Raw genomic sequence first — 22,453 nt, 5'->3', positions numbered from 1 at the left:
CTTTGCGATTCATTTTCTTGATATTAAATATGGCCAAAGCGCTCCTCACCCGTAACATACTAACATGAACCGAATTCTTGACTATTAAGTTTTTATTTTTCTTCTTCTAATCATTTTTCTTTAGATTGTATTAGGTGTCAATATATGTTTTTTGTTTTATAAACACCAATTGGAGAGGAGAGATACATTGTTTTCGAAAAGAAAAGTCAATTGATTTTAAGGGATTTTTATATTAGAGAAAAGAACATCAATTAGATAATAATTGAGAAAAAAAGAATGCATTGTACATGAACTTTTCGAGTAGATGCGAGATGTATGGCCATTCGAGATATTATGAAGATCTTGTAATATGACGTTATTAAAGAGAGAATCCTTCAATTAATTTACCATTGATTCGAATCTTGCAAATTTAAAGAATGATAGGACAATTATATAATGTGAAACTACGTATTTATATTTGTCTGTTGTAGTTAGTTTACAATAATTAATAATCCGCTACCTAGAATATCCATCCCTTTTATAATAAAACGGAAGTACACAACATTGTTTTGTAAACTATATAATTTTAATAAGTTAGTTACAAATAGGTTATACATTAATAATAAATTAATTGGTTAGAAATATGTTATACCAAAAATCTAAAAGAGAATATTCTAAAGAATCGTATAATCTAACTTACCATATTAATTTCCTTAGTTAAATTATTCATCAAATAAAATATTTTGATATCTAACTTAACATATTAATTTATTAATTATCATTATACTTCACTTCTCATTTATATATATGAGTCTATTTTGTGAAACAAGTAATTTTTTATTATTTATTATAATTAAAAATGGTTTTATTTCTGCATATACCATAAGTTGAATTTTTAAAAACAAATATAAATTGTTCAATTTATAAAATATTCAAGCTTTAGTAATATTATTATTTAAAAATAATATCTATTGAATTAAAAATTTTACTGAATAACGGGTCAAAATTTGAATATTTAAATTCAAATTCACAAAATTATGTCTTATAATGACATTCAAGTCCTGATCTAGGATATACATTGTTGAAATAACTTCAAATATATAAACTAATACAACATATTAAATTTTTCTTTTAAAATATAAAATATACAAAAGTTTGTAGAAAATAAAATTTAACCAGTGTTATAGCACGGATATTTATCTAGAATCATTAACAATATAAAGCTTACAAAATAGGTGTCTTTTTTGAAGCCATCATATTTAGCATATGATTTTATTGCATAATGTTTTTTTATTGCATAATGTTTTATCCAAATTTTTTTTAAAAAACAATCACATAAATTATATTTATATAAAAATTACAATATAAATAAAATAAATTTCAACCCATGCTCTATCACGGTACTTAATCTAGTTCGTTGTATTATGAACTTAAGTATATATACACATTACATACCTTACAATATATAGTGTTATGTACTTATGTATATATATAGTTTAGGTTGATGGAGGCGAAATCAATGGTAAACGAAAACAAAGATTGAGGAAACTCAATGGTAAATGTTAGGTGTGGCATTATTTGTAGTAGTAATGATTGGTCGACAAAAAATTATTCATCAACTAAAAATTGTAATCTAATGATTTATATTAACATCGTTTGTTGTGTTACCGTCCAAATTAAAACTATGAAATTGTTAAATGGTTAGTTTGAACCGACTCTAAAGAGTTTAGGGTTCGATCCAAAAATTATACTACTAAATCATTAAAAAAAAAACTTCGAAAAAACAAACAAATAAATGGCACGGGTAAGACTTGATTTTGTGAAGGTCCCAAGTACGATTGGGCTTGTCCGGAAGGCCCATATTGTTTTTTGCGAGAAAACAAAACTGGTTGTTGTCAACTTCGAATTTTTGGCTAATGTTGCATATTTGGCTGCCTGGCTGGTACCAATTAATACGCTAGTCGATACGAATTCAGAACATTAACAACACATCGACGTCCATTGACAGTTTGACATTAAAAAAAAAACATTGAATGGGGTATGTAGCAACTATAGAACTAGTACCAAATTAGGAAAAAAATATAAGAGAAAATTTATACAAAAAGAACTATTGTGTTGAATGTTGACTTGTTATAGAACTTGACTCTTTTGTGGGATTCTTCTTCTTCTTCTTCTTCTTCTTCTGCTTTCAAGATCGATACTCCAACTTTGATTTGCGAAAACTCCGGCGATACTCTTCGTTGTTCCCTGATGGCTCCACCATATCTTCTGCAAAGCTCACTTTCTTCTTCTTTTTCTTGCTTTCCTTATTAAGATGTTGAGGGTCGAGCTTGTCCATGTAATCAGAGAGGAGACGCTTGTGAAGCTGAGCTGCAAGGAGCACCACGCTTCCGGAGACCGCGAAGACTGTCATGAACCCAGTTGAGCTCTCCATCTTCTGAGACTTGGTTGCTGTTAATTTAAATGAGAGATGTAAGTGATCAGAGGATCGGATATTGTGACATGATCTGAGTTTCGAGGAAGGGAAGCATTGTGTTGAAAGTATTCAACATTAATGATGACTCTCTTAATTTTCCAAACTTATGAAATAGTTATAATAGAGAGTTGAAAACGTGAAAAAGAACAAAAGAAAAATAAATAAAGGCATGGAAGTGGAAGGTTTGGTAATAATTGGAAGGTGGACTTTGCAAGAATTAAATATGAATCAGGCATTTTTTTCTTTTTGGACTAGTGTAGATACTTAATACATATCGACGAACTATAGAACAAGTTGAGGTTGTGTACTACTTACTTCAATTGCGAAAGTTAGCTCTCGGATATGTAGCACGAGTCTTCGTTTCTGCTGCAATTAAAAGATTTTTGTTGGTCACATAACAAATCACTTCTTGATCTTAGGGTTTGGTATTTTCGTTCGTTTTTGCTATATCTTTCTAAGACGTGAATAACTTCTTTTATAAAGGATTACCCTGATTCGTAAATCCTAATCCAGTTAGGAATAATCTTTTCCTAAGTCCAAGTGGAATAGTAATATTTTCTTCATAGAGCCTCCCTATATGAAACAATCTCTAAACTCCAAGATATCAGAAAAAGGTTTTATAAATAGAGTTAAGTTATAAAGTTACTTGTGGCCAAATAATATTCTAAGGCATTGATTGACTACACATCTCTTTGTTTTTTTTTTCCCTTAATTTTTTTTTTCCTTAAAGACAACAGTAGCAACCAACCACTGTGTGGTTCTTTTTTTTAAAATACAAAATTTCTAAAATATTAATTTTTGGAAAACCAAAAAAGGGAAAAAAAAAAAGATATTTAAAAAAGCTTTGTGAAGAAACAAGAAAATTGTGAGGAGTGAAAGTTTTATCTGTCGAGAAAGAATTTTGATTTGTCCAATAAATACAACTTAAACAACAAAGATCAGAAGCTATTCTAATTGATCGTTCAAAGATTTTTTTTTTTTTTGGGCCAACCCATGGAATCCATCAATCCAATGCTAATGAATTGACTTTACCAATTCAAAAAATTGCTGAGTCTTATGCAAATGGACACTATCATATACTATTTGTTTGTATAGTGTAGTAGTTAAAGAAAAGTAAAAGTTAACTTGAATATATAGATCATAGATGTAGAAATAAGAATGAGTTTTGAGATCCAAGTTTTATTGAAAAGACAATGTTTGATCGAATCTCGTGTATATTTATACCGAAGGTTCAACGTTTTATGGCAGAGAAGATGATAAGATACGAAAGAGAAGAAAGCCTTAGTCGGCTACAGAGGGATGAGGTGACTCAGATGATCCAGGTGCTATCATCCTTCACCTCTGATTCTTTCGACCATGTTTGCTGTACATGTTCCCACACCAGCCCTTCCCCTTCCTGCACAATCCACAATACCGATCAATCAACAAACCTCAATGAGGTAGCTCTTATTTACTCAATCTCTTCTCATACCTTTGAGGTGAATTTGACAGTGGTTGTGCAGCATTTGCGTTCTTCACCTGCAAGAAAAAAATAGGATTACATTTTCATGGGTTATATATTAAGGATGATGGAGTTTTAGGCAATAAGGCTTTTACCACTTTGCTCCCATTTATCAAGCTTTACTATCCATGTCCCAGGAGTAGTATCTGTTGCAAGGACTTGATCTGCCCAAACCCGAAACTTCTTCCCTTGTTTGTCTCCGTAGTACTTGCGCAACTCATCAATTGTATCTCTCAGAGATTTTTCAGCACCAGATGGATGGACAAACACACCACTGGGGTGCTGTAAGAGGGTTTGACACAAGAGTCAGATATATTATTATCCCACTGCAACACATCATTTTTATACTATGTTACAATACTTACACATGAAGCTTTGAGGCTAGCAGTGTATGCCTCACAGTTGTCAACCTCACCCCGTCTCCATCTCTCATAGAACAAAAAGAACTTCACAACCTCGTGACCAGGGTTCACATTCTCCGTCTTGCACTCTAAGAAGTCAGAGACATCCCTTGGAGAAAGGTTTGGACCAAGCTTGAAGTGACCAATGGCTTCTATAATCCCACCTGCACACCTCTCCTTTGCATGGATCACCTTTGGGTTGTCTTTTGCATTTTCAGCATGCCACTTCAATAGCTCTTCTTGAGCATTGCTTACCTGGGAGAACAAACTAACAGATCTCAACATCGATATGAAAATGAAATGCAGAGAGATGGCTGAACCATCATTGAAAAAAAAAAACCAACCATGACGCCATAAACATCAGGAATGCTAAACAGTTCAGCATCGTTTCCTGAGTCGCCACAAGCAAGAGTATTAACAGGGAGCTTTCCTTCAGTCTTCAGCTTCTTGAGCAGATACGCAAGCGCTTGTCCCTTTCCAGCACCTTGTGGTAAAATATCCAAATCCATGCCTCCACTGTAAATAATTTTGACATCCAACTGAAACAACCAACATAAAGAATATGTCAAGTAACAAAACCTCAAAAGAGACAACACAAAGCTCAGATGCAACGGATAGCATTATCAAAGCAAAACTCACCCCACGTTTCTCAAACCGTTGTGAAAGCTCCTTAGTAACTTCCTGAGCCTTACTCTTATCAACATAAAAGCTAACCTTGTGTGGCCTCTGCTCAGTTTCAGCCTACAAGCAGCGATTCACAAACTCTCGTCATCATTGTAACCATTGAGTAAACCACTAGAGAGAGAATAAGAAACTTTTTGTAAACCCAGTGAGAGTGAATACCTGAAGCTTCAACTCAGAAAACTTGCAAGCTTCTTCTTTAACAATACCCAAATCCCATTTATTATTCAAAGTATCAACCCAGCCATGATCAGGAACCATAGAGTTACCATAAGTAATCTCAGTTCCAACAGACATAATTGTAATATCAGGAGTCAACAAAGGTTTCTCTTTTCGAAGCTCTTTATACAAAGTTGGTGATCTCCCCGTTGAGAAAACAAGAAACGAGTCATGGCGATAAGCGTGTTCCCACAATGAATTGAATCTCAACAGAGAGAGATTCTCAGGATCATGATGATCCACCTGCACATACACACACAACACATGTATCAATCAATCAAACAACAATCACAGGTAAAAAAAAAAGGCTTAATTTTAACCATAGTATGATCAAGATCCGAAACAATCATGAGACGAGGTGGTGATGTTAGCCGCTCCATGATTGCTAGTGAGAATGCTGTCGATCAGAATTAGACGAACGAGAACACTCACAGTCACAGGGGATGATGCTAATGTGTACCTCAAATTCGGATCGACGATCTCTTCTTGGCCTTTGGTTTGAGCGATCCAAGAAGATGATTACACGTGTAACATATCCAACGGGCAACGGATACGAATAAATTTACACGTATATTCGTTTTTATTTATACTTAAATAACTAAAATATTCGTTACTAGAAACATCGAATGATGATGATGTTAACAAAACATTTATTCATTAATATATTCAAGATTTGGTTTCCTTTTTCAAAGAACCAATTCAAGAATTTAGGAGTAAAGGAGCAATGGAAACAAACTTAAACCGGTGGTTGCATACACATATTACACATGAGAACAGAAGCAAAGCAAACATAAGCACACACGGATAAGATAAAGGATTTGAGCTAGGAAGAAGATGTATCCTCTTGGTGATCAAATCGGAAGATGACTCCATCATCCTTCTTGAAATAATGTGTCGTGTGATCCACCACCTGAAACATCATTGATCCAAACACCAACAATTTTTATGTCAATTACAAATTAAAGAATCACTCAGTACTATTTTTGGACTTATAATAAGAAAACCTCGACTCACATTTGTGTCGGTGAGCTCTAAGTTGTAAAAGTCCATGGAGCTGTCTTTGAAGAGTGGTCCAGCATGCCAAGTACCGTGGTTGAGTTTGATATACTTTGGTCCCGAGATTCTGAAGACGCGCACCTCTTCAACAGGAGGAGGAACGTACCAATGACCAGACTTTGATTTGACTTTATTATCTACTACTCCCTTTCCAACATCATCATCGTTTTCGATAATAGACGGCTTAGCGACTCCAAGATACCAAACGTGACCACCTATTGATCCTAGACACTGTGTCACGTTTGCGTGATGAGTGATGCTACCAAATCTCAAGGGTGCATCATTGAGCGTCATTAGATAGAACCTGTTCCCAAATCCCAAAAGTATGTGTACAAATCCACAGTGAGACATCAAAGAAACAAACAAATCTGTTCCCAAATCCCAAAGTATGTGTACCGTGGGGTTCCTTTGGAGAGATCCAATTGAGCGTCGTTGGGACCGAAACGTTCACCATCACGAGAGACTTCGATGACTTGACCATAGTCTGCGAAGATCTCAGAAGTAGCTTCGATCGGGATCAGATTCACTTCCGCAAGTGATTTCGCCATTATTGTAAATTGTGACTTCCACGACACTAAAAAATAATTGAAAGTGAAGCTGATTGAGCTGTTTTTTATCCAGTCAAAAAAAAAAAAAAGTTTAAAATCGATCAGTGAACACCCAAAATATATTTGGGGTTTACTGTAAATTGAAAAATATAAGATCAAAATGAAAATATATAAAATAAAGGGTTCTTTTTGTATTTTCTAGATTGTTGTTTATAATCTTCATCTTCGTCCTTTGGTAGGCTGCAAGCTTGCTTCAGCACCTCACATGTACAAAGAAGCTTACGGTAGTGAGTGAACACATTTGACTGAGATTTTCCTAAATTTTGGGCTTATTTTTTTTTTACATTTCATTTACATACATAGACAAACAGAAACAGAGATGCAGCCATAACTCCTGCAAAGCAAGGAACGTGGAAATGTGGAAGAGATGGTTCCTTAACATTGGGAAGACCAATTCTCTTCTCTTTATTTTTAACTTGAAACAAAATAAGCATAATCAAACATGACAAGGTTGAACTGGTCTCCGGTTCAATCGGTTCTGCAGCTGCATTAGGACGATGATGTCTCCTCCTATATGGGTTCTTCAAATCGGAAGATGACTCCATTGTTCTTCCTGAAATCATATGTCGTCTCATCCACCACCTAAGAACATATTAATTAATGTCGTCGATACAAGAATATGATGATTACTAATATATCACTCACATCAGTGTCGCTGAGCTCAAGGTTGTAGAAGTCCATGGAGCTGTCACTGAAGAGCGGTCCAACATGCCAAGTACCGCGGTTGTATTTAACAAACTTTGTTCCTGAGACCCTGAAGACGCGCACCTCTTCAACGGGAGGAGGAGCGTACAAGTGACCATACTTTGATTCTACAACTGTTGTTGTATCATCTAGTACTCTCCTTGCATCATCACCTTCAATAAGAGACGGCTTAGCCACTCCGAGATACCAAACACGAGCTCCTATTGATCCTATGCACTGTGTCACGTTCGCGTGATGAGTGATCTTCGAAAATCCAAAGGATGTATCTTGTAGCGGCATAATATATAACCTGTCAAAAAGTATAAAAGCGTGATTACAAAAAACAAATCTGAATTTTATTTTGGATGATCAGGACAGAGTAGAGTACCGTGGGGTTCCTCTGGAGAGATCCAACTGAGCGTCGTTGGGACCGAAATGGTCACCATCACGAGAGGCTTCGATGATTTGACCATAGTCAGCAAAGGTCTCAGAAGTAGCTTCGATCGGACTCAGATTGATCACTTTCGCCATCGTTGACCTCCACCACAAGAAAATCAAGATTCCGAGCTATTTATACTCACAAAAAAAAGTCTTTTTAAATAATAATCAGAAAACACCCAATTTTGGGCTTTCTTGTTTAATTTTAAAAGTATGGGATTAAAGTGAAAATTGTGAGGAAAATAAGGGACCATACTTCTTCTCCTTCCTTTTGTGAGCTCCTTGGTCTTGTTGTCTTAGTCGTCAGATCATCAGAGAGAGCATTTGTGGGTGGGGGAGGGGAGAGAAAATGAGCGGAGCCGGAAAGAAAGTGGCGGATGTGGCATTCAAAGCTTCGAGGACGATAGACTGGGATGCTATGAATCATCCCTTATCTTAGTTCTTGTTTTGATCAGGAGCCGGAACCCAATCAACCCATTGACTGGGATTTGTATAGACAAGGGATTGGGTCTGGTATAGTGGACATGTACAAAGAAGCTTATGACAGTAAGTACACTTATTCACTCTGCTCTTTTCTACTTTTCCCTTTTCCATTACCTTCTGTTTGATTCTTATGGGATAACTTTTACTTGTTTTCTACCTGAAACCTGAATAGAGAGATCTGCTTAACCAAGAACTAAAGTTGAAATCTTCCTCTTGCTGCAGGCGTTGAAATCCCAAAGTACTCCTGAATACAAGCCCAAGTTTGATGCTTTGGTGAGTAATACCATATAGAAAGTAGTAGATTGTTAACATGTTTCCAGTTTTTAAGCTTTTCATACCAAGTTTACAGTGGCTCGTCTCATGCTATATGAGTAGTTAGTAGAACTGAAAGTAGCAGAGCAGAAATCCCTAAAGGAATCTGAGCGACTGGAGAAAGAAATCATTGATGTCCAAGAGATTAGCGTAAGTAATTTGAAACAAATTTATGATATAAGATAAGGTCAACAACAAGGAAGGATTTTGATACATATATCTTGCTTGTGTTGGGGTTGGGTTGATCACAGAAAAAGCTAAGCACAATGACGGCGGATGAGTATTTTGAGAAGCATCCAGAGCTGAAAAAGAAGTTCGATGATGAAATCCGCAACGACTACTGGGGATACTGAGAGCATTATTTCTTAAAGACACTCTCTACTTTGTTTTCACTGTGAATTTGTGAAGCTTATCATAACAATAAGCAGTGATTTTTGTACTGATAGCAAATTCGCAACGTTGTTTTATCTTAATCAACATATTTACCAACACGAAAAAAAGCTTATTTACTATGTTGGTGACAAAAGGGAGTAACAAATTGAGCTTAACATTCGTATTATGGTGATTTGAGGAAACTGTGTATACCATTGAAGTAGTTGTAACTTGTAAACTCTGAAAGCACCAACCGATCGTAGGGAGCGCAAAAATAGCTTCTTTTCTTTTTTTAACCAGAGGGTTTGAAACTTACCAATGCACAACAAAATCATGAACTATTTTTTGTCAAAAATTTGCAAAGTAGCATTTAACAAAAGAGTATAGTCTCCGGCTTAAACTGCCCCCAAAAAACTTCGTAGCAGCAAAGCAAAGTAATATCCCATTAGCAAAGCTTCTTCTGTCCAAGCTGATCCGCTAGCATAGCTTCCTCGTTCTTCTGCATAGCTTTCTTGGCTAGTTCGTAGCCAGCAAAGTTCATAGCACCTAGAGGAGCCACCCAGAAGAATCTCGGGACTGCTCCTTTGAACAAACCAAGCGGTCCTTCATTACGCAGAATCGAGACAACAACCATGGACATTGAGATCGGTCTCCCTGGTGTTGCAGTCATCATTCTCGTCTTCATCACATCGAATGGGGTTGTTACAACTGCTGCTATACCTCCTGACACCGCCCCAACCGCTATTGTTTCCCATGCCTCGAGTTCTCTTCCCAGCGCTTGCGCCACCATCTACAATACCCACACAAAACCCCAATCAATACAACAAATACAGTTTTGACCATTTTGATAATCTCATCATTTCGGTTTTCTTACCTTTTTGGACTCTGCGTACAGTCCCATGCCAACAACGTATAGTGGAACTTCACGGCAAAGAGTTGCGCCTGTCCCACGGAAAAAGCCCCTTGGACCATCTTGCTTCCACGTCCCTACAATGGCTTCCCCAACATTATTAAACATGCCAGCCTGCAACCGTTGCTTCAGCACCTCACATGGAATCCGCACAGCTGTGCCTAATAGCGTGCTGCAGAATGATGCAATCGATTGAACCTGCAACAAAATGCTCAACATTGCTTACTGAGTACAAAACACAAAGATCAGAAACCCCAAATGCAGAGAATGTAACTGTTAACCAAAGCCGGTTGGGTTCTTCTTCAGAAACCATATACAACTATATCAAACCAAGCGATTAAGAAGAGACCCTATAGCCCCAGCAGCATCAGGAATATATTATTATAGCCATGAACTATAGAGGGCAAAAGCAGTGGTGAGGTTCGAGTAAAACGCTATAATGTTGGGTTTTCCAGAGGAGAAGTGGAGTTTTGAAGTCATTTAATACTAGCTTCTTCAGTAACGCAACATCTATAGGAACCCATAATAATACATAGTCTTCAAGCACAAGAATTAGAACAGTGAGAACTGAGTAGAGTGATAATCACCTGAATTTCTGGGAGATTGGGAGCAAAATTGATCAACACTAGTTTGCTTGCTTCGAATATTCCTGTCCGTAGGCCATGGCTACAATGATGAAAGAGATTAAACCAAATGGAAATGAAATTTCACAAGTAGAACTGTAGAAGTAAAAGTATCTTTGATCTGAAACAACTGAAAAGACCTTGAAAATTGTCCAAGAATTGCTGGAATAGAACCCCTATATACTCCCCGTACACCAATCTCTGGAAGCTTTGCTATTACTTCAGGAAATGATAACGTTGATGCTTGCACACGTGTCTGGCAAGAAAGTGATAATGAAATCCGTCAAACCAATAGTATGAAAACATAAGCCAGGAGAAAATATTTGCATACTACATCTATCTAAACATGCTAATATCGTAGAAGCAGATGTCAATTAGGTCCTGGTGGAGGCTGAGCGTTGTGGTAGCCATATTCTCACCTAAACTTGTGAAAATTGAGCATTAACTTATATCCAGCTGCAAAAGCAACAAGAGGACTCACCTTGATTGTGTCAATCGGATGCAGTAAAGAAGTGGAGAGAGCAGAGGCAAGCCCTCCCGCTAATGCAGATTTTAGAACATCTCCAGCAGGTAACGCCACAGGGGGTGCAACAGCAACAACAGTCGCAGCTTCAAACCAGATGTTCCTATACAAGTAAAAATAGCACCAATCACCATCGGTAGGACAACACAAATTACAGGTTTGAAGTGTCTACGGAAATCAACATGAAATAGATGAGGGAAACCAAGGGGGAACTGGTCCGGTTCAATCCAAACAATTTTACTCATTAGTTCAAAGACAAAATGCTACAAAATAAAAACATCAATTTTGTTCTACAGCAAAGAATTATACTTACCGAGGATCATCTTGTAAACGCTCATATGGCAGCAAAACCATGAAATTACGGAAATGTCCATATGATATAGACTCCTCGGCATCAGCCTTCAAAAATCGCATCATGGCTATAGCATTTTCTTCATTAGCAGGAAGTCCTGCGTTATCTAGTGATGCTAATATCTCACTCTTCTGAAGAGTACCGGACTTGGTCAAACAGAGAGAAGTATAAGCACGGAGGATGGTTGGCTCCTTCTGTTCCATCAAGGACAAAAATTGCTTCCAACCAAACGATTTCGAGAAAAGATGACTCCTAGCTCGTCGCATAAATTCCTTGGCGTATCTTCTTGGCAATTTTCTTCTCCTCATTGCAATTTCCAGATCTTCCAAAGTTACTTTACCATCACCATCTCTATCTAATTCTTCAAAGAACCTCCTGCCTGGAAGCCACAGAGAGTTATATTGGACGAAATGGAATTCCTATATTATAATACAGAACGTAATACAAAAGCAAATAAGAAATGTGTTTCCTTGTATTAGCAGACAATTTAATATTGAGAAACTGCAACATATATTACTTGAGTTATAACAACTGAGACATTAGTTTAGGATGCTGACAAGAGCAGACAATAAAAGAGAAGACATGATAAAGTATGTCTTTATCCAATTCGCTATAGCAACAACACAAAATGCGTTCAACACTCAACTTCAAGCTTTGGCAAGATGAGTAATAAATATGCAATGCGTTCAACACTCAACTTTCTTTGCTTACTAAGTTATCAAGAATATGTTAGGATAATAATAAAAAAAGAAGGATTCATACCTTCAGACTCGGTGTATCTGAAAAAATCCTGAACAGAAATAAGTTTTTTCTTGTCCGGGTGGTCTCTTGAAGGTCGTCCTAATTGCGGTAAAAGCTCAATAAGCTCAGTTAATGAAATCGTGGACAGCGTGGATTTTAAACGCTCTACATTTGACAAAGGTATACTGAGAAGTCCACTTGCAAGGTTCTGAGGAGAATCAACCGCAGTTTCGTCTTTAACAGCAGTACTGACATTACTTTCATCAACATCTCCACTAATGGGAGATGTCAGGCCAACTATACCTGACGCCACATCTCCAACTCTGGCAAACATCAGGTTCCCGAGGAATCCATTAACGTCGAGTTTTCTAGCCTCCCAAATGTTAAAGATAAGTGGACTATCATTACGAGTAGCTTCCATAGAAGAACAAGATTCATTCTCTGAATTATCCTGTAAGAACTGGTCCAGCTTCTGGAGATTCTGAGTCATCATTTCAACAACAAAACCCATGGCACATTCAATAGAAAAAGGGTTCCCATCCTTCTCTGAAGATTCAGGTTTCCGAGTTGCAAATGAAGAAGCCTTTGATTTAAGGCCGTGTTTACGTGAATGCAAAAGAGTGTTCTCATCATCATCCCCAATTTTGTGAATCCTCTTTTTGCCAATCTTGAAAGGAATAGGAAAAGCATGAACAAAGCCACTAACCAACAAAGACCAAGTCATGGCAAACTTGAAGCAATTGGTACAGGAATCATCATCTTTCTCCAAAGACTTTTCCTTCTTCAACCCCACATCACTTGTACTACGACTGGCTAAATTGGGAGAAAACATACCAAAGAGTGACTTCACAGGGATCTTGATAGACAAACCTTTCTTTCTCTCTTCAGTAACCACACAGTGAACATTATTAGCATTGTCGTCAAATTCAGGAGTAGCACAAATCCGTTTCTTCTTCTTACTGTTTCTTCCAGATGATCTCAAAGCAAGACCCAGATCCCTTTCTTTGGTAACCCAGCAGTTTTCAATATCTCTTGCCGCCTTTTTAACACCGAGCTCAATCGGAAGAAGAGCATCTTTAACAACTACTTGGATAGAATTGAATATAGTCTCCATAGGATCATTACTAGACACCATTGCGTCACTCTGTTACACCATTCAATGGGAGAGATACCAAAGACAAAGATCGAACCCTAGGAAAACGAATCGAAGTTCTCAAAGAAAACCCAAAGTCCCCCTCGGATAAAAGAAACCCTAAAAAAACTGCTACGAAAGGAATTAAAAAGAATCAGAAGAAGAAGATTAAAAAGAAGCGTAGCGAAGACGATTCAGATATCGATTTTGGCCATTATTGGGGACATAGAGAGCGTTAAGCAAAAGGCGAGTGAGATAACTGAGAATCGAAAGGAGATGAGAATGAGAGAGAGCTAAAGCTTAAAACAGAGAGAGCAAGATATGGTGAGAGTAAGAATGAGAGAAGAGAGGAGGAGGTAACCATGAAATGATGATGACCCCTCTTTTGCCTTTTTAGTTCCCTTCCCTTCTTCTTTCTTTCTTTCTTTCTTTCTTCTCTTCTCTCTTTTTTTTTGTTTTTCTTTTTTTCTTTTGGGTTTAGAAAGAAAATAAAAAAAAAAATGAAAAAATTGGAAGAAGATAAAGACATGGATATTTTTTAACAGATAATATTTAATGTACGAATTTTCATGTAATGGATAAATCATGACCGGGTCCTCATAAAATCATCGTAATCCAGTTTTATGCTTTTTTAGCTATTAAAATTTTGTTAAAAAATATAAATAAAGAAGTCGACCTTTAACAAGAGCTTATTATATTTAAACAAAAATAATAAATAGACTGTAGAATAATTTGAAAATAAAATAAAATAAAGAAAAAAAAAAGAGTTTTGTGGAGGGAGTTGCTAATAAGGGGAACGAATGGATAGAGGTTGACGTAAGACATTGCTGGAGCCACACGACACGTGTACTAGAGTTTCTATTACTGGATTTTTTAATATATCCAACAAAGACTCAAAACGACCACAACAAGTGAAACGAAAAGATTTTTTCAGTGTCACAAACAGACCCACACAAGCTTATTGGTATAATTTAGCATTACAATTTAACAATGCAGTTCTATAACAAAATAGAAGAGACAGAGAGTCCTCTTTGCTCAAGATTTTAAAATGCGGATCCGCTGCTTTTAGTTTTGCCTAGCATCATGTCTTTAGCTTCATTGATCTTAGAGGCTAGGAAATGGCTTCCACCTGCATCTGGATGGTTTGCTACCATTACCTTCCTGTGTGCTTCCTTCACTTTCTCTGCCGCTACATTCTCCCTGTGATTCATCAATCCCATAAACCCACATTTCAAACAATTTTACAATTTCATAGAAAGAACTATCTATGATGCTAAAGACAAAGAGAAACAGAGTTCTTTCTGTGTGTGTTTACTTCACCTGATGCCAAGAATAAGAGCAGCTTCCCTTTTCGTCATTGTAGGCTGGAAACCGCCGTCATAGAATTTCTTAATTCTGGGCCTTGGTGGCCTTGCCTTGAATGCTTGCCATGCTTGGATTCCATATCGACCAGCAAGTGCAGTGGCAGCTACCGCCACCCCCGCTATAAATGGTGTCGCCTGTTAATACCAAAAACGCATATAACCTATATATTACTCATTTGTCTGCTTCATTCTTCTTATCATCATCATCCTCCAATTCACAGGGAATAAGGAATCAAACTCACTTATGGATGAAGTGTAAGATGTTCTATATATCAGTTCTTTCAGTTTCTCAAGATCCATTTGATAAAATAAGCATCTATGGTCACAACTTGCATTCAAAACATATAATGTTTTTGCAAAGAGGACTGACTAATAAAGAGAGGTACAATAAAGCACACCGCATTAAGATTTAAGAGGTAAGCAAACAAGGAGAATCCAGAGGGAACTAGGACACTAGTGCATCAATGAAAGACGTTTGAGCTAAGAAGTAGGTTGCAGTCAAGTTTTTTAAACCTTATCCAGCTTAAATACTACCGCAGCTGAACTCAAACCAAACACAAACCCTTCAAGACCACTGGAGAAAAAGACTCAACTAGTCAATTCCTTGTAATTTGGAAGAGAAGAGCCAAGGGTATTAACCGAATCATCGATTTAACTTGAAAATTATCCTTCAAGATCATTATCACTTGGACAAATCAAAACGAAGGTTAGCATGATTTTGGATTTCAAAGGTTTGCATAAAAATCAAGACTTTATGAAGCACCACCCAGATTCACAAAATCATCAACATGAATGATCATTTTCAAAACTGCAAATGAATCATATGACTTAATGCCAAGTACTTCTCCAACATCGAATCGAAAACAAACGATTAACCAGTAATTACATTACCAACGGATCCTAATTCATGAAATGAAACCTAGCATCGAAACCAGATGGCTAAATCTAAATCTAACGGATGAACCCTAATTTCTGGAAGAGAGTAGTATTCCAAAATTTACCATTCAGAAATCTGGGATTCTTCGTTTCATCCAAAGATTGATTTGGAATCGCTTTCTCAGAGTTGGTTTTGCAAAGCCGTCACTGGCGGTGACTCACCGGGTGCCTTCAGAGCTCTCCGATGGCTTTTGTTCCCAAAATGGGACTAAACAATCAAAAGCCTTTGTGCGAAACCGGTTTTTAACACCAACCGGTTATCCTGGTTCGTCTAATTGATACCGTAACCGGTTTTCTATTTTAATTTGTCAGTAGATTTACCAATTGGATTAAACTTTGACGACTCGAGTGAGACCAACTCTTTTATTATTTGCATCATTCGGGTGTTAGCCATGAGAAAGGGAGGTTCAATGATCCAAAAGAGCTACAACCCAAAAAGAAGAGACAAAGTATAACAAAGAAACGAAAATGGAATTATTGGATTACAAGTTCTTGAAAGCAGAGTCATGTGCATCCTTTGGAGGAGTGAGCCTAGCCAACAATGCCTTGTTAGGGCAATGATCTGCGTCCACAAAGTAGTAATCCCCGTTAGCCTTGAAGCTCACATACGGTCTTTGCGTGTCTGGATAACGTATGTCTGAGAATTTCAGCGTCTTTGGGGTGAATGTGCCGAGCCATGTCATCATCTCAACCTCAAAAGTGTCTGAACCAGGCTGCCACCTCAGCTTGTGCACGTAAGGACTAACGAACCAGTGGAGAGCAGCGGTTGTGGATGCACTGAGGAAAATCACAGTGGAGGCGACCGCACCTTTCATGATCACGTTCAGTCCAGGGGAAGTCATGAAGGTGATGACTGGGCCAAGAGAAACTGAGAGACAGCAGGTGGAGAGTGAGAGGAGTTTCACTTTCTTGATCGTGGATGAGATTTGGCCATAGTAAACAACTCCTCCATCGTTTTCTTCTTTCTTGTCTTGGGGTCCGATGCTGATCTTGTGCTCATCATCTTCATCTTCTCTAGTCTTTGCTCCAGATGATGCCCAGCTTCTCTGGTTTAGAGATGGAACCTGGAATCTGACCTTCGGGATCACTGATGATGACCATGATCCTGCTATTGACCGATGATGATATCCTGAAAATAACATACTTGATGAATCAGTGCCATTCGTCTACGTTTAGCATAATAGTAAGACACTAACAAACATGGAAGTTCCACCAAATAGTTAGACTCAATATCAGTAAACGGAAGATTTAAGGCTTGATCTGATCCTGTGACCACTTTTTGACTTTTGAAGAATAGAACCAAGACATTATCAATGGCATTGGACTCCGACTATAGTCTTAAACAACAACTAAGGCTAACGCTTCAATTGTTTGGAAAACCCCAAGCTTTTCAGTTCTCATCTAAATGAAGCTTAACGAATCTGTGTCATTCCTCTACTTAATAAGACACTAACAAACCTGGATATTAGACTAATGGTTAGACTCGATTTAGGTGAAGTGGAGCTTTAGAGACTAAAAACAGTTGAAGATCTAGGCTAGAACCGATCTCGTTGCCATTATTGACTTCTGAGGGATAGAACCACAGCAAGCACCAGAAGACAATATCAGTGACATTGGACCCAGACTATTGCCTAAAACAACAGCAAAGACTAAAAACGCTTCAATGAAACTGGAAAAATCCTAGCTTTTGCCATTTCTCACCAAAATGAAGCTCAACCCCAATTTCAAATCCGTTGAACTTTATCAAAAAGGTCAGACCCAGACTAATATATCGCCTTAACAACTGCTAAGACTCAAAATACTTAAGTGAACTGGCAAAAACCCTAGCCTAAACATTTCTCATCCATTTGAGAAGCTCTGGTATATAATAATACTCTTAAGTCGATTTCAAATCAACTTCAGTATATTGGATTTGATCAGATCAATGCTTAGACCATAAAATCAAAAAAGGAAAACAGAATCGCGAGAGAATGGGTTTTAGCATTTGGATATACAAAAACCCAGAAAGGTAACAATAGCAGCCATTTCTCTAATTCTAAAGCCGTATCCTAAAGACAATGATCGAGGGAAGATGATATAGTGGAGAGATAAAAAAGAACCTGTAGTAGTGAAGGTCGAGGAAGAGAAACGTCGTGATTGGGAGCGAATCAAGTGAATCAGAGCTGATCTTCCCATCGCCGTTTCTGTTGCTCTCGATTGCCGGATTCAGGTCCTCCTCCCCAAATGAATGTGTTGTAGGGTTTTAGATATAATTGTTTACGTTTTTATTGGTTAGAATTTGTCTTTGTCAGAGTTAATTTTGGTGGTCTAGTGGCGAGAGTTGCTCGCTTGTGAAACACGACGGTGGTGTGTTCGATTCCATGTTAGAACACTTCTACATTATTGTGCCGAACATAAAATTTTCATTTTAATTTTTTTTCAACTATTTTCCATTGATTTTTAAATATTTTGTATTAAAGTGGACTCAATGACATTCTTTTTTGTTTTTTTTTTTTAAAGATTTATTTCATAAGTGTACTTGAAAAATACTAATGTATATATGATTGACTATGTATCAGAGCCTCTCTTTGTGCTACCAGATTCAAATGACCCATATATGAGCCTCATAAGATTAAACCGCTGCCCATATGCACAAGTTTCATATATGACCCATATATGCGCCTCACAAAAAAAATCTATTGTCCCCATGTGCAGTGACATAGTTATGTTGTTTAGTGACATCGTTGTAGAGAAATGGGCAGATTCTCCTATATCTATGCTTCCAATGTACAAGGAACTGATCGTCGCATGGCTCATGATATGGGTTTTCATGGTACATATTCTAACGAAATTATTGTAACTTAATGAGCGTTTCTTTTTGGATGCACTTAATTGACTAGTAAAGAAGCTTATCAGCTACACTCTAAGAAGACTCTCTTGGAGTCAAAGCACTTTGAGTCCCCTTCATCCAAGTTTAGTAACATGGTCGAAATAATTGGCATAGGGTCAGGGCAGGGAGAAAAGTAAACGGAAACTCTTTAAGTCAAGCAATTTGAGTCCCATCATCCAAAGTTTAGTAACATGGTCGAAATAATTGGGATAGGGGCAGGGAGAAAAGTAAACGGAGACTATAAACAGACTCTTTAAGTCAAGCACTTAGTCCCTTTTTCGAGCCAAGAACAATTTCATTAGTTGATGCAAAAAAGAAAAAGTTTATTCGAAACTAAAGATACTATATGTTAAATTTTCAATCGTTTTTTTTTTTCTTGCCACCTTCAGCCAGAGGGTGCAAAACAAGAGATCATGACGAAACCATAACTAGCTAACCCTAGAAGGGGCGGACCTACAGTAGAACCTTTATAAATTAAGAGTTTTGAAATTAATAATTTTTATAAATTAATAAAAAATTTCTAATTTCTAGTTGGAACGGTGTAAAAATGATATAATTTGATAAAATAATAAGATATATTTTTTTTTGAAAATCCTATGTAAAAATATGGTCTCATCGTTATAATAAATTAATAAAGATATAAACTAATATATAGATATATATCTAAAACAATTTAGTAAAATATGAATCTAGTGTTATATATTTGCCTATTCTTAGATTTGCATTCATGTTGGAGGTCATCTTTGATTATTCTCATTGCATTGATATGGTGTTGTGTTCTCAAATTGCATCAAAATATTTTGGAGAGACTATACTAATAAAAAAAAATATTATTGGGAGTTCATCTCTTATCTTTTTCATTATTTTTAAAAAATAAAATTTTCAAAACTATAAAAACGAAAAAAAATATTTTCATTAATTAATATTTTATTAATTAATAGAATTTCATAGTTTCAACTTTATTAATTTTTAGAGGTTTTATTGTATTAAGGAAAGTCAGCTGACCTGATTAAACTTATTAATTAGTTTTTTTTAAGTAATTGTGTAAAATTTCAGCAGCACAGTTGGTAATCTCTGGACCGCTGACGTATGTTAACTTGTTTTTTTATCACCTAATTTGGATATTTTAAAATAACCAAAATTCTTCATAAAATTATACTATATTAGCAATTAATTATCGTTGTATTAAAGGCATATTATATTTAATATTCCAAAATGGCAAGTTGTAACAATTGGATTATATATGGATAAGTTGTAGGGAAAAGGACAGATGAGCTAGAAGATGTTAAATAATCTTCATATATCGTCTACAGATTGGGAAATAATATGTATATAAAAAGAAAACAAATAATATGTATAAAAATGTGGCTTTTATGTGTATAATAATTTTCTCATGGTAGGCACGGCAATGAGCTTCTGCATTTAATTTACTTTGAATCTTCTGATGAGGAAGTGGGATAAGCTTGGGAATAGGTATCGATATTCCCACAATCTCTCACTATCATGTTTTTGTTTTCTCTCTTTCTTATATAAATTGAATTGAGGTTCTCAGTTTCTCTTAGGATTCTGATTTTCGTTAGTCAGCAAACACCTTACATTGTGTACGTACGTAATACTATATTAGCTCCGTTTGGTTTCTAATATATATTTTGCGTACTACCGAGTGACTTCATTTTCTCTCTGGTAAAAAACATTGCAGATTGAGCAGCTGATCAGAAAGGAAACTGCATATCTGCAAACATGAATATTGAGATGAGTAGTTCTGCAAGGTAGCTACTAGCTAATTTAAAATAAACTTATACAGTACATACATATATTTTGTTTGAAAATTTGTTGTAGTGATATCTTGTTGATACAGGTCGGGGACTGGGAATTGTGTTAAAGAAGGCTTAAAGAAGGTTTACGAGAAGATAGACACCCCTGAATACTGGAGGAAGTCCTTTCTGTTAGTTTGTGTGGTTGCTTTGGCTATTGATCCTTTGTTTCTCTTTATTCCTGAAATTGATTATCTAAAGTTATGCATCGGTTACGACGAAACGCTTAGAACAATAGTTTGTGTCCTTCGTATCTTGATTGACGTACTCTATGTAATTTACATCATTGGTTCTGAAACATTTTTGAGAGACAAGATGAGCGGAAGAAAAAGACTCTTCTACGTTATGGTTGACACTGTTTCTCTTCTCCCCATTCCTGTGGTATTATTCTCTCTTCCTTTGTGACATCTACTTTTAAGTCGTGCATTCTTTTTAAAAAAATAAAAATATATTTTGAGAGATGTTCCAAAACAAAATCTTCTTGTAGGTAATGGTTCTCCTCCTCCGTACTGAATGGTCTAACAATCTGGTGTTGAAGAGAATACTCAAGTGGACCATAGTTGGTCAGTATATACCAAGAATCATTCGCATCTATCCGGTTTACAAAGCAGTGACAAAAACCACTGTTACAATAGCAGAATCAAAGTGGATTGGAGCTCTTTTAAACCTTTTGCTCTTCCTGTTGTGCAGTTATGTAAGTCTTAATTTGCTATTGTTTACAAAGCAGTGACAAAAACGACATCAAGAATTGTTGTTTACAAATATATATACTACTATGTGATATGTTGGCCAGGTGTTTGGGGCTTTCTGGTACGTAACTGCAATAGAAAAGCTAACCATATGCTGGTATGACTTTTGGAAAAGTAAAATTATGCATGAGTTTGGGAACGAGGCTAGGCGTGGTGACCCTTGGCCGAGACAAGACAATATCACGAAGCTGTTTTGTGCACATAATTTAGTAGTTGGTATAAACAACAGTATTTTCTTGCTAAATTCATGCCCAATAACCGACCCTGAGAAATTAAAAAAACCATCCAAAAAATTGGCCGGGTTAATAGAAAAACTAGAATACGACTTCGGTATGTACGGTGAGGTAGTGAAGTCTGAGGTGGGGAGTAGTAATCTAAGGGATTTTTCAAAGAAGTTCTTATACTGCTTTTGGTGGGGTCTCCGAAATCTTAGGTTTGTACATCTAAACTCTCTCTCAATTCAATTGTGAGAAGAAAAAAAATAACTTTAATTATATAACGTTGTGTTTAATTAATGATAATAGTACGTTTGCCCAAAGCCTGAAGACAGGCAACTCTGCATCAGATATCCTTTTTGCTATCATCATCTGCGCCTCTGGTTTATTCCTGTTTGCTGTACTCATTGGAAACGTTCAGGTACGTAATATATATATATGCTCATACCACGTACGTACAGAGAGTCAGAGACTACATTTTTTATGTCGTCCTAAAACTGACTCCTTTAATTTGGTGATCATGCATTCACAGAAATACTTGCTATCAAGTACCGTCAGAGCAGACGAAATGGAGGAGAGAAAGAAAGACATAGAAAAATGGATGACCTTTAGGAACCTACCAGAAGAGCTCAAGAAACGCATTAAGGAAAACGAGAAAACCATATGGAAACATTTCAGGGGCACGGATGAAGAAGAACTTCTTCGTCGCTTCCCAGAAGACCTCAGACGCGAAATCCAACCCTTTCTTGATGAGCATAGTGCATAATTCGTTATACCGGATGACATTAAATCCGTTGTACCGGATGGCATCAAACCGGACCAGAATTCTAATGGAACAATGTGTCTTCTTGATGTTTAGGGACTTATCTTCCCACTTCCCTTGTAATTTATGAATCTTTTTTTTCTTTCCATCTATTGTCTTTGTGTCATTCTATCATTTCCTCCATTTCTCAGTTCTCGTATATGAATTCTATTTGTCTAAGCTTAGTTTAGAATAGAGGACAAACAAAAGATT

General features: G+C 36.6%; 8 protein-coding genes and 1 pseudogene across 11 annotated transcripts; 2 read left to right on the top strand and 7 right to left on the bottom strand.

The window, feature by feature from the left end:
- On the bottom strand, positions 1,915 to 2,637 carry LOC109132708. The gene has a single exon (XM_019244913.1). The coding sequence runs from the start codon at positions 2,411 to 2,413 to the stop codon at positions 2,168 to 2,170; it is 246 nt and encodes an 81-aa protein (XP_019100458.1). The 5' UTR covers positions 2,414 to 2,637; the 3' UTR covers positions 1,915 to 2,167.
- On the bottom strand, positions 3,603 to 5,738 carry LOC104781996 (probable sucrose-phosphatase 2). Its single transcript, XM_010506807.1, has 8 exons — positions 5,578 to 5,738; positions 5,201 to 5,500; positions 4,997 to 5,098; positions 4,702 to 4,896; positions 4,322 to 4,612; positions 4,052 to 4,238; positions 3,927 to 3,973; positions 3,603 to 3,851 (listed from the first exon to the last, which is right to left on the bottom strand). The coding sequence occupies exons 1-8, from the start codon at positions 5,635 to 5,637 to the stop codon at positions 3,765 to 3,767; spliced, it is 1,269 nt and encodes a 422-aa protein (XP_010505109.1). The 5' UTR covers positions 5,638 to 5,738; the 3' UTR covers positions 3,603 to 3,764.
- LOC104781995 lies at positions 5,896 to 6,908 on the bottom strand. Its single transcript, XM_010506806.2, has 3 exons — positions 6,710 to 6,908; positions 6,272 to 6,617; positions 5,896 to 6,167 (listed from the first exon to the last, which is right to left on the bottom strand). The coding sequence occupies exons 1-3, from the start codon at positions 6,859 to 6,861 to the stop codon at positions 6,081 to 6,083; spliced, it is 585 nt and encodes a 194-aa protein (XP_010505108.1). The 5' UTR covers positions 6,862 to 6,908; the 3' UTR covers positions 5,896 to 6,080.
- On the bottom strand, positions 7,196 to 8,165 carry LOC104781994. Its single transcript, XM_019244912.1, has 3 exons — positions 7,994 to 8,165; positions 7,567 to 7,915; positions 7,196 to 7,503 (listed from the first exon to the last, which is right to left on the bottom strand). The coding sequence occupies exons 1-3, from the start codon at positions 8,134 to 8,136 to the stop codon at positions 7,432 to 7,434; spliced, it is 564 nt and encodes a 187-aa protein (XP_019100457.1). The 5' UTR covers positions 8,137 to 8,165; the 3' UTR covers positions 7,196 to 7,431.
- On the top strand, positions 8,466 to 9,350 carry LOC104781993 (annotated as a pseudogene).
- On the bottom strand, positions 9,470 to 13,950 carry LOC104781992 (mitochondrial substrate carrier family protein C-like). Its single transcript, XM_010506803.2, has 7 exons — positions 12,381 to 13,950; positions 11,580 to 11,997; positions 11,225 to 11,369; positions 10,884 to 10,999; positions 10,708 to 10,786; positions 10,085 to 10,318; positions 9,470 to 10,000 (listed from the first exon to the last, which is right to left on the bottom strand). Exons 1-7 carry the CDS (start codon positions 13,492 to 13,494, stop codon positions 9,656 to 9,658), a joined length of 2,451 nt encoding a protein of 816 aa, XP_010505105.1. The 5' UTR covers positions 13,495 to 13,950; the 3' UTR covers positions 9,470 to 9,655.
- LOC104781991 (mitochondrial import inner membrane translocase subunit TIM14-1) lies at positions 14,316 to 16,010 on the bottom strand. The gene is made up of 3 exons (XM_010506802.2): positions 15,857 to 16,010; positions 14,812 to 14,990; positions 14,316 to 14,691 (listed from the first exon to the last, which is right to left on the bottom strand). Exons 1-3 carry the CDS (start codon positions 15,857 to 15,859, stop codon positions 14,535 to 14,537), a joined length of 339 nt encoding a protein of 112 aa, XP_010505104.1. The 5' UTR covers positions 15,860 to 16,010; the 3' UTR covers positions 14,316 to 14,534.
- Positions 16,141 to 18,024, bottom strand: LOC104781989. The gene is made up of 2 exons (XM_010506801.2): positions 17,891 to 18,024; positions 16,141 to 16,920 (listed from the first exon to the last, which is right to left on the bottom strand). Exons 1-2 carry the CDS (start codon positions 17,964 to 17,966, stop codon positions 16,274 to 16,276), a joined length of 723 nt encoding a protein of 240 aa, XP_010505103.1. The 5' UTR covers positions 17,967 to 18,024; the 3' UTR covers positions 16,141 to 16,273.
- Positions 20,008 to 22,374, top strand: LOC104781988 (probable cyclic nucleotide-gated ion channel 12). 4 transcript variants are annotated; one of them, XM_010506799.2, is made up of 7 exons: positions 20,008 to 20,133; positions 20,360 to 20,429; positions 20,519 to 20,855; positions 20,962 to 21,168; positions 21,268 to 21,656; positions 21,748 to 21,859; positions 21,971 to 22,374. In XM_010506799.2, exons 2-7 carry the CDS (start codon positions 20,401 to 20,403, stop codon positions 22,202 to 22,204), a joined length of 1,308 nt encoding a protein of 435 aa, XP_010505101.1. In that variant the 5' UTR covers positions 20,008 to 20,133; positions 20,360 to 20,400; the 3' UTR covers positions 22,205 to 22,374. The 4 variants fall into 4 exon arrangements, with proteins under 4 accessions (XP_010505101.1, XP_010505102.1, XP_010505099.1 ...); XM_010506800.2 differs by lacking the exon at positions 20,008 to 20,133 and adding an exon at positions 20,159 to 20,261 and having other exon boundaries at positions 21,763 to 21,859; XM_010506797.2 differs by lacking the exon at positions 20,008 to 20,133 and adding an exon at positions 20,161 to 20,261.

Source organism: Camelina sativa, chromosome 4 (assembly GCF_000633955.1).
Source record: "Camelina sativa cultivar DH55 chromosome 4, Cs, whole genome shotgun sequence".
NCBI lineage: Eukaryota > Viridiplantae > Streptophyta > Magnoliopsida > Brassicales > Brassicaceae > Camelina > Camelina sativa.
This window is presented reverse-complemented; position numbering and strand designations above follow the sequence as displayed.

Bases quoted from the DNA above. Each gene is read 5' to 3' on its own strand.
- LOC109132708 (XM_019244913.1), bottom strand. From the start codon at position 2,413: ATGGAGAGCTCAACTGGGTTCATGACAGTCTTCGCGGTCTCCGGAAGC.
- LOC104781988 (XM_010506799.2), top strand. From the start codon at position 20,401: ATGAATATTGAGATGAGTAGTTCTGCAAG. The intron at 20,430-20,518 runs GTAGCTACTAGC...TTGTTGATACAG, and splicing joins GAGATGAGTAGTTCTGCAAG to GTCGGGGACTGGGAATTGTG. The intron at 21,169-21,267 runs GTAAGTCTTAAT...TATGTTGGCCAG, and splicing joins TCTTCCTGTTGTGCAGTTAT to GTGTTTGGGGCTTTCTGGTA.
- LOC104781989 (XM_010506801.2), bottom strand. From the start codon at position 17,966: ATGGGAAGATCAGCTCTGATTCACTTGATTCGCTCCCAATCACGACGT. The intron at 16,921-17,890 runs GTTCTTTTTTAT...TGTTATTTTCAG, and splicing joins CTCGACCTTCACTACTACAG to GATATCATCATCGGTCAATA.
- LOC104781994 (XM_019244912.1), bottom strand. From the start codon at position 8,136: ATGGCGAAAGTGATCAATCTGAGTCCGATCGAAGCTACTTCTGAGACC. The intron at 7,916-7,993 runs GTACTCTACTCT...ACTTTTTGACAG, and splicing joins CTCTCCAGAGGAACCCCACG to GTTATATATTATGCCGCTAC. The intron at 7,504-7,566 runs GTGAGTGATATA...ATATGTTCTTAG, and splicing joins TTGAGCTCAGCGACACTGAT to GTGGTGGATGAGACGACATA.
- LOC104781996 (XM_010506807.1), bottom strand. From the start codon at position 5,637: ATGGAGCGGCTAACATCACCACCTCGTCTCATGATTGTTTCGGATCTT. The intron at 5,501-5,577 runs GTTAAAATTAAG...GTGTATGTGCAG, and splicing joins CGGATCTTGATCATACTATG to GTGGATCATCATGATCCTGA. The intron at 3,852-3,926 runs GTATGAGAAGAG...TGGATTGTGCAG, and splicing joins CTGTCAAATTCACCTCAAAG to GAAGGGGAAGGGCTGGTGTG.
- LOC104781995 (XM_010506806.2), bottom strand. From the start codon at position 6,861: ATGGCGAAATCACTTGCGGAAGTGAATCTGATCCCGATCGAAGCTACT. The intron at 6,618-6,709 runs GTACACATACTT...ATTTGGGAACAG, and splicing joins CTCTCCAAAGGAACCCCACG to GTTCTATCTAATGACGCTCA. The intron at 6,168-6,271 runs GTGAGTCGAGGT...ATGATGTTTCAG, and splicing joins TAGAGCTCACCGACACAAAT to GTGGTGGATCACACGACACA.
- LOC104781992 (XM_010506803.2), bottom strand. From the start codon at position 13,494: ATGGTGTCTAGTAATGATCCTATGGAGACTATATTCAATTCTATCCAA. The intron at 11,998-12,380 runs GTATGAATCCTT...TGTGGCTTCCAG, and splicing joins CAGATACACCGAGTCTGAAG to GCAGGAGGTTCTTTGAAGAA. The intron at 10,319-10,707 runs GTGATTATCACT...ATTTTGTTGCAG, and splicing joins CCAATCTCCCAGAAATTCAG to GTTCAATCGATTGCATCATT.
- LOC104781991 (XM_010506802.2), bottom strand. The intron at 14,692-14,811 runs GTGAAGTAAACA...GATGAATCACAG, and splicing joins GCTCTTATTCTTGGCATCAG to GGAGAATGTAGCGGCAGAGA.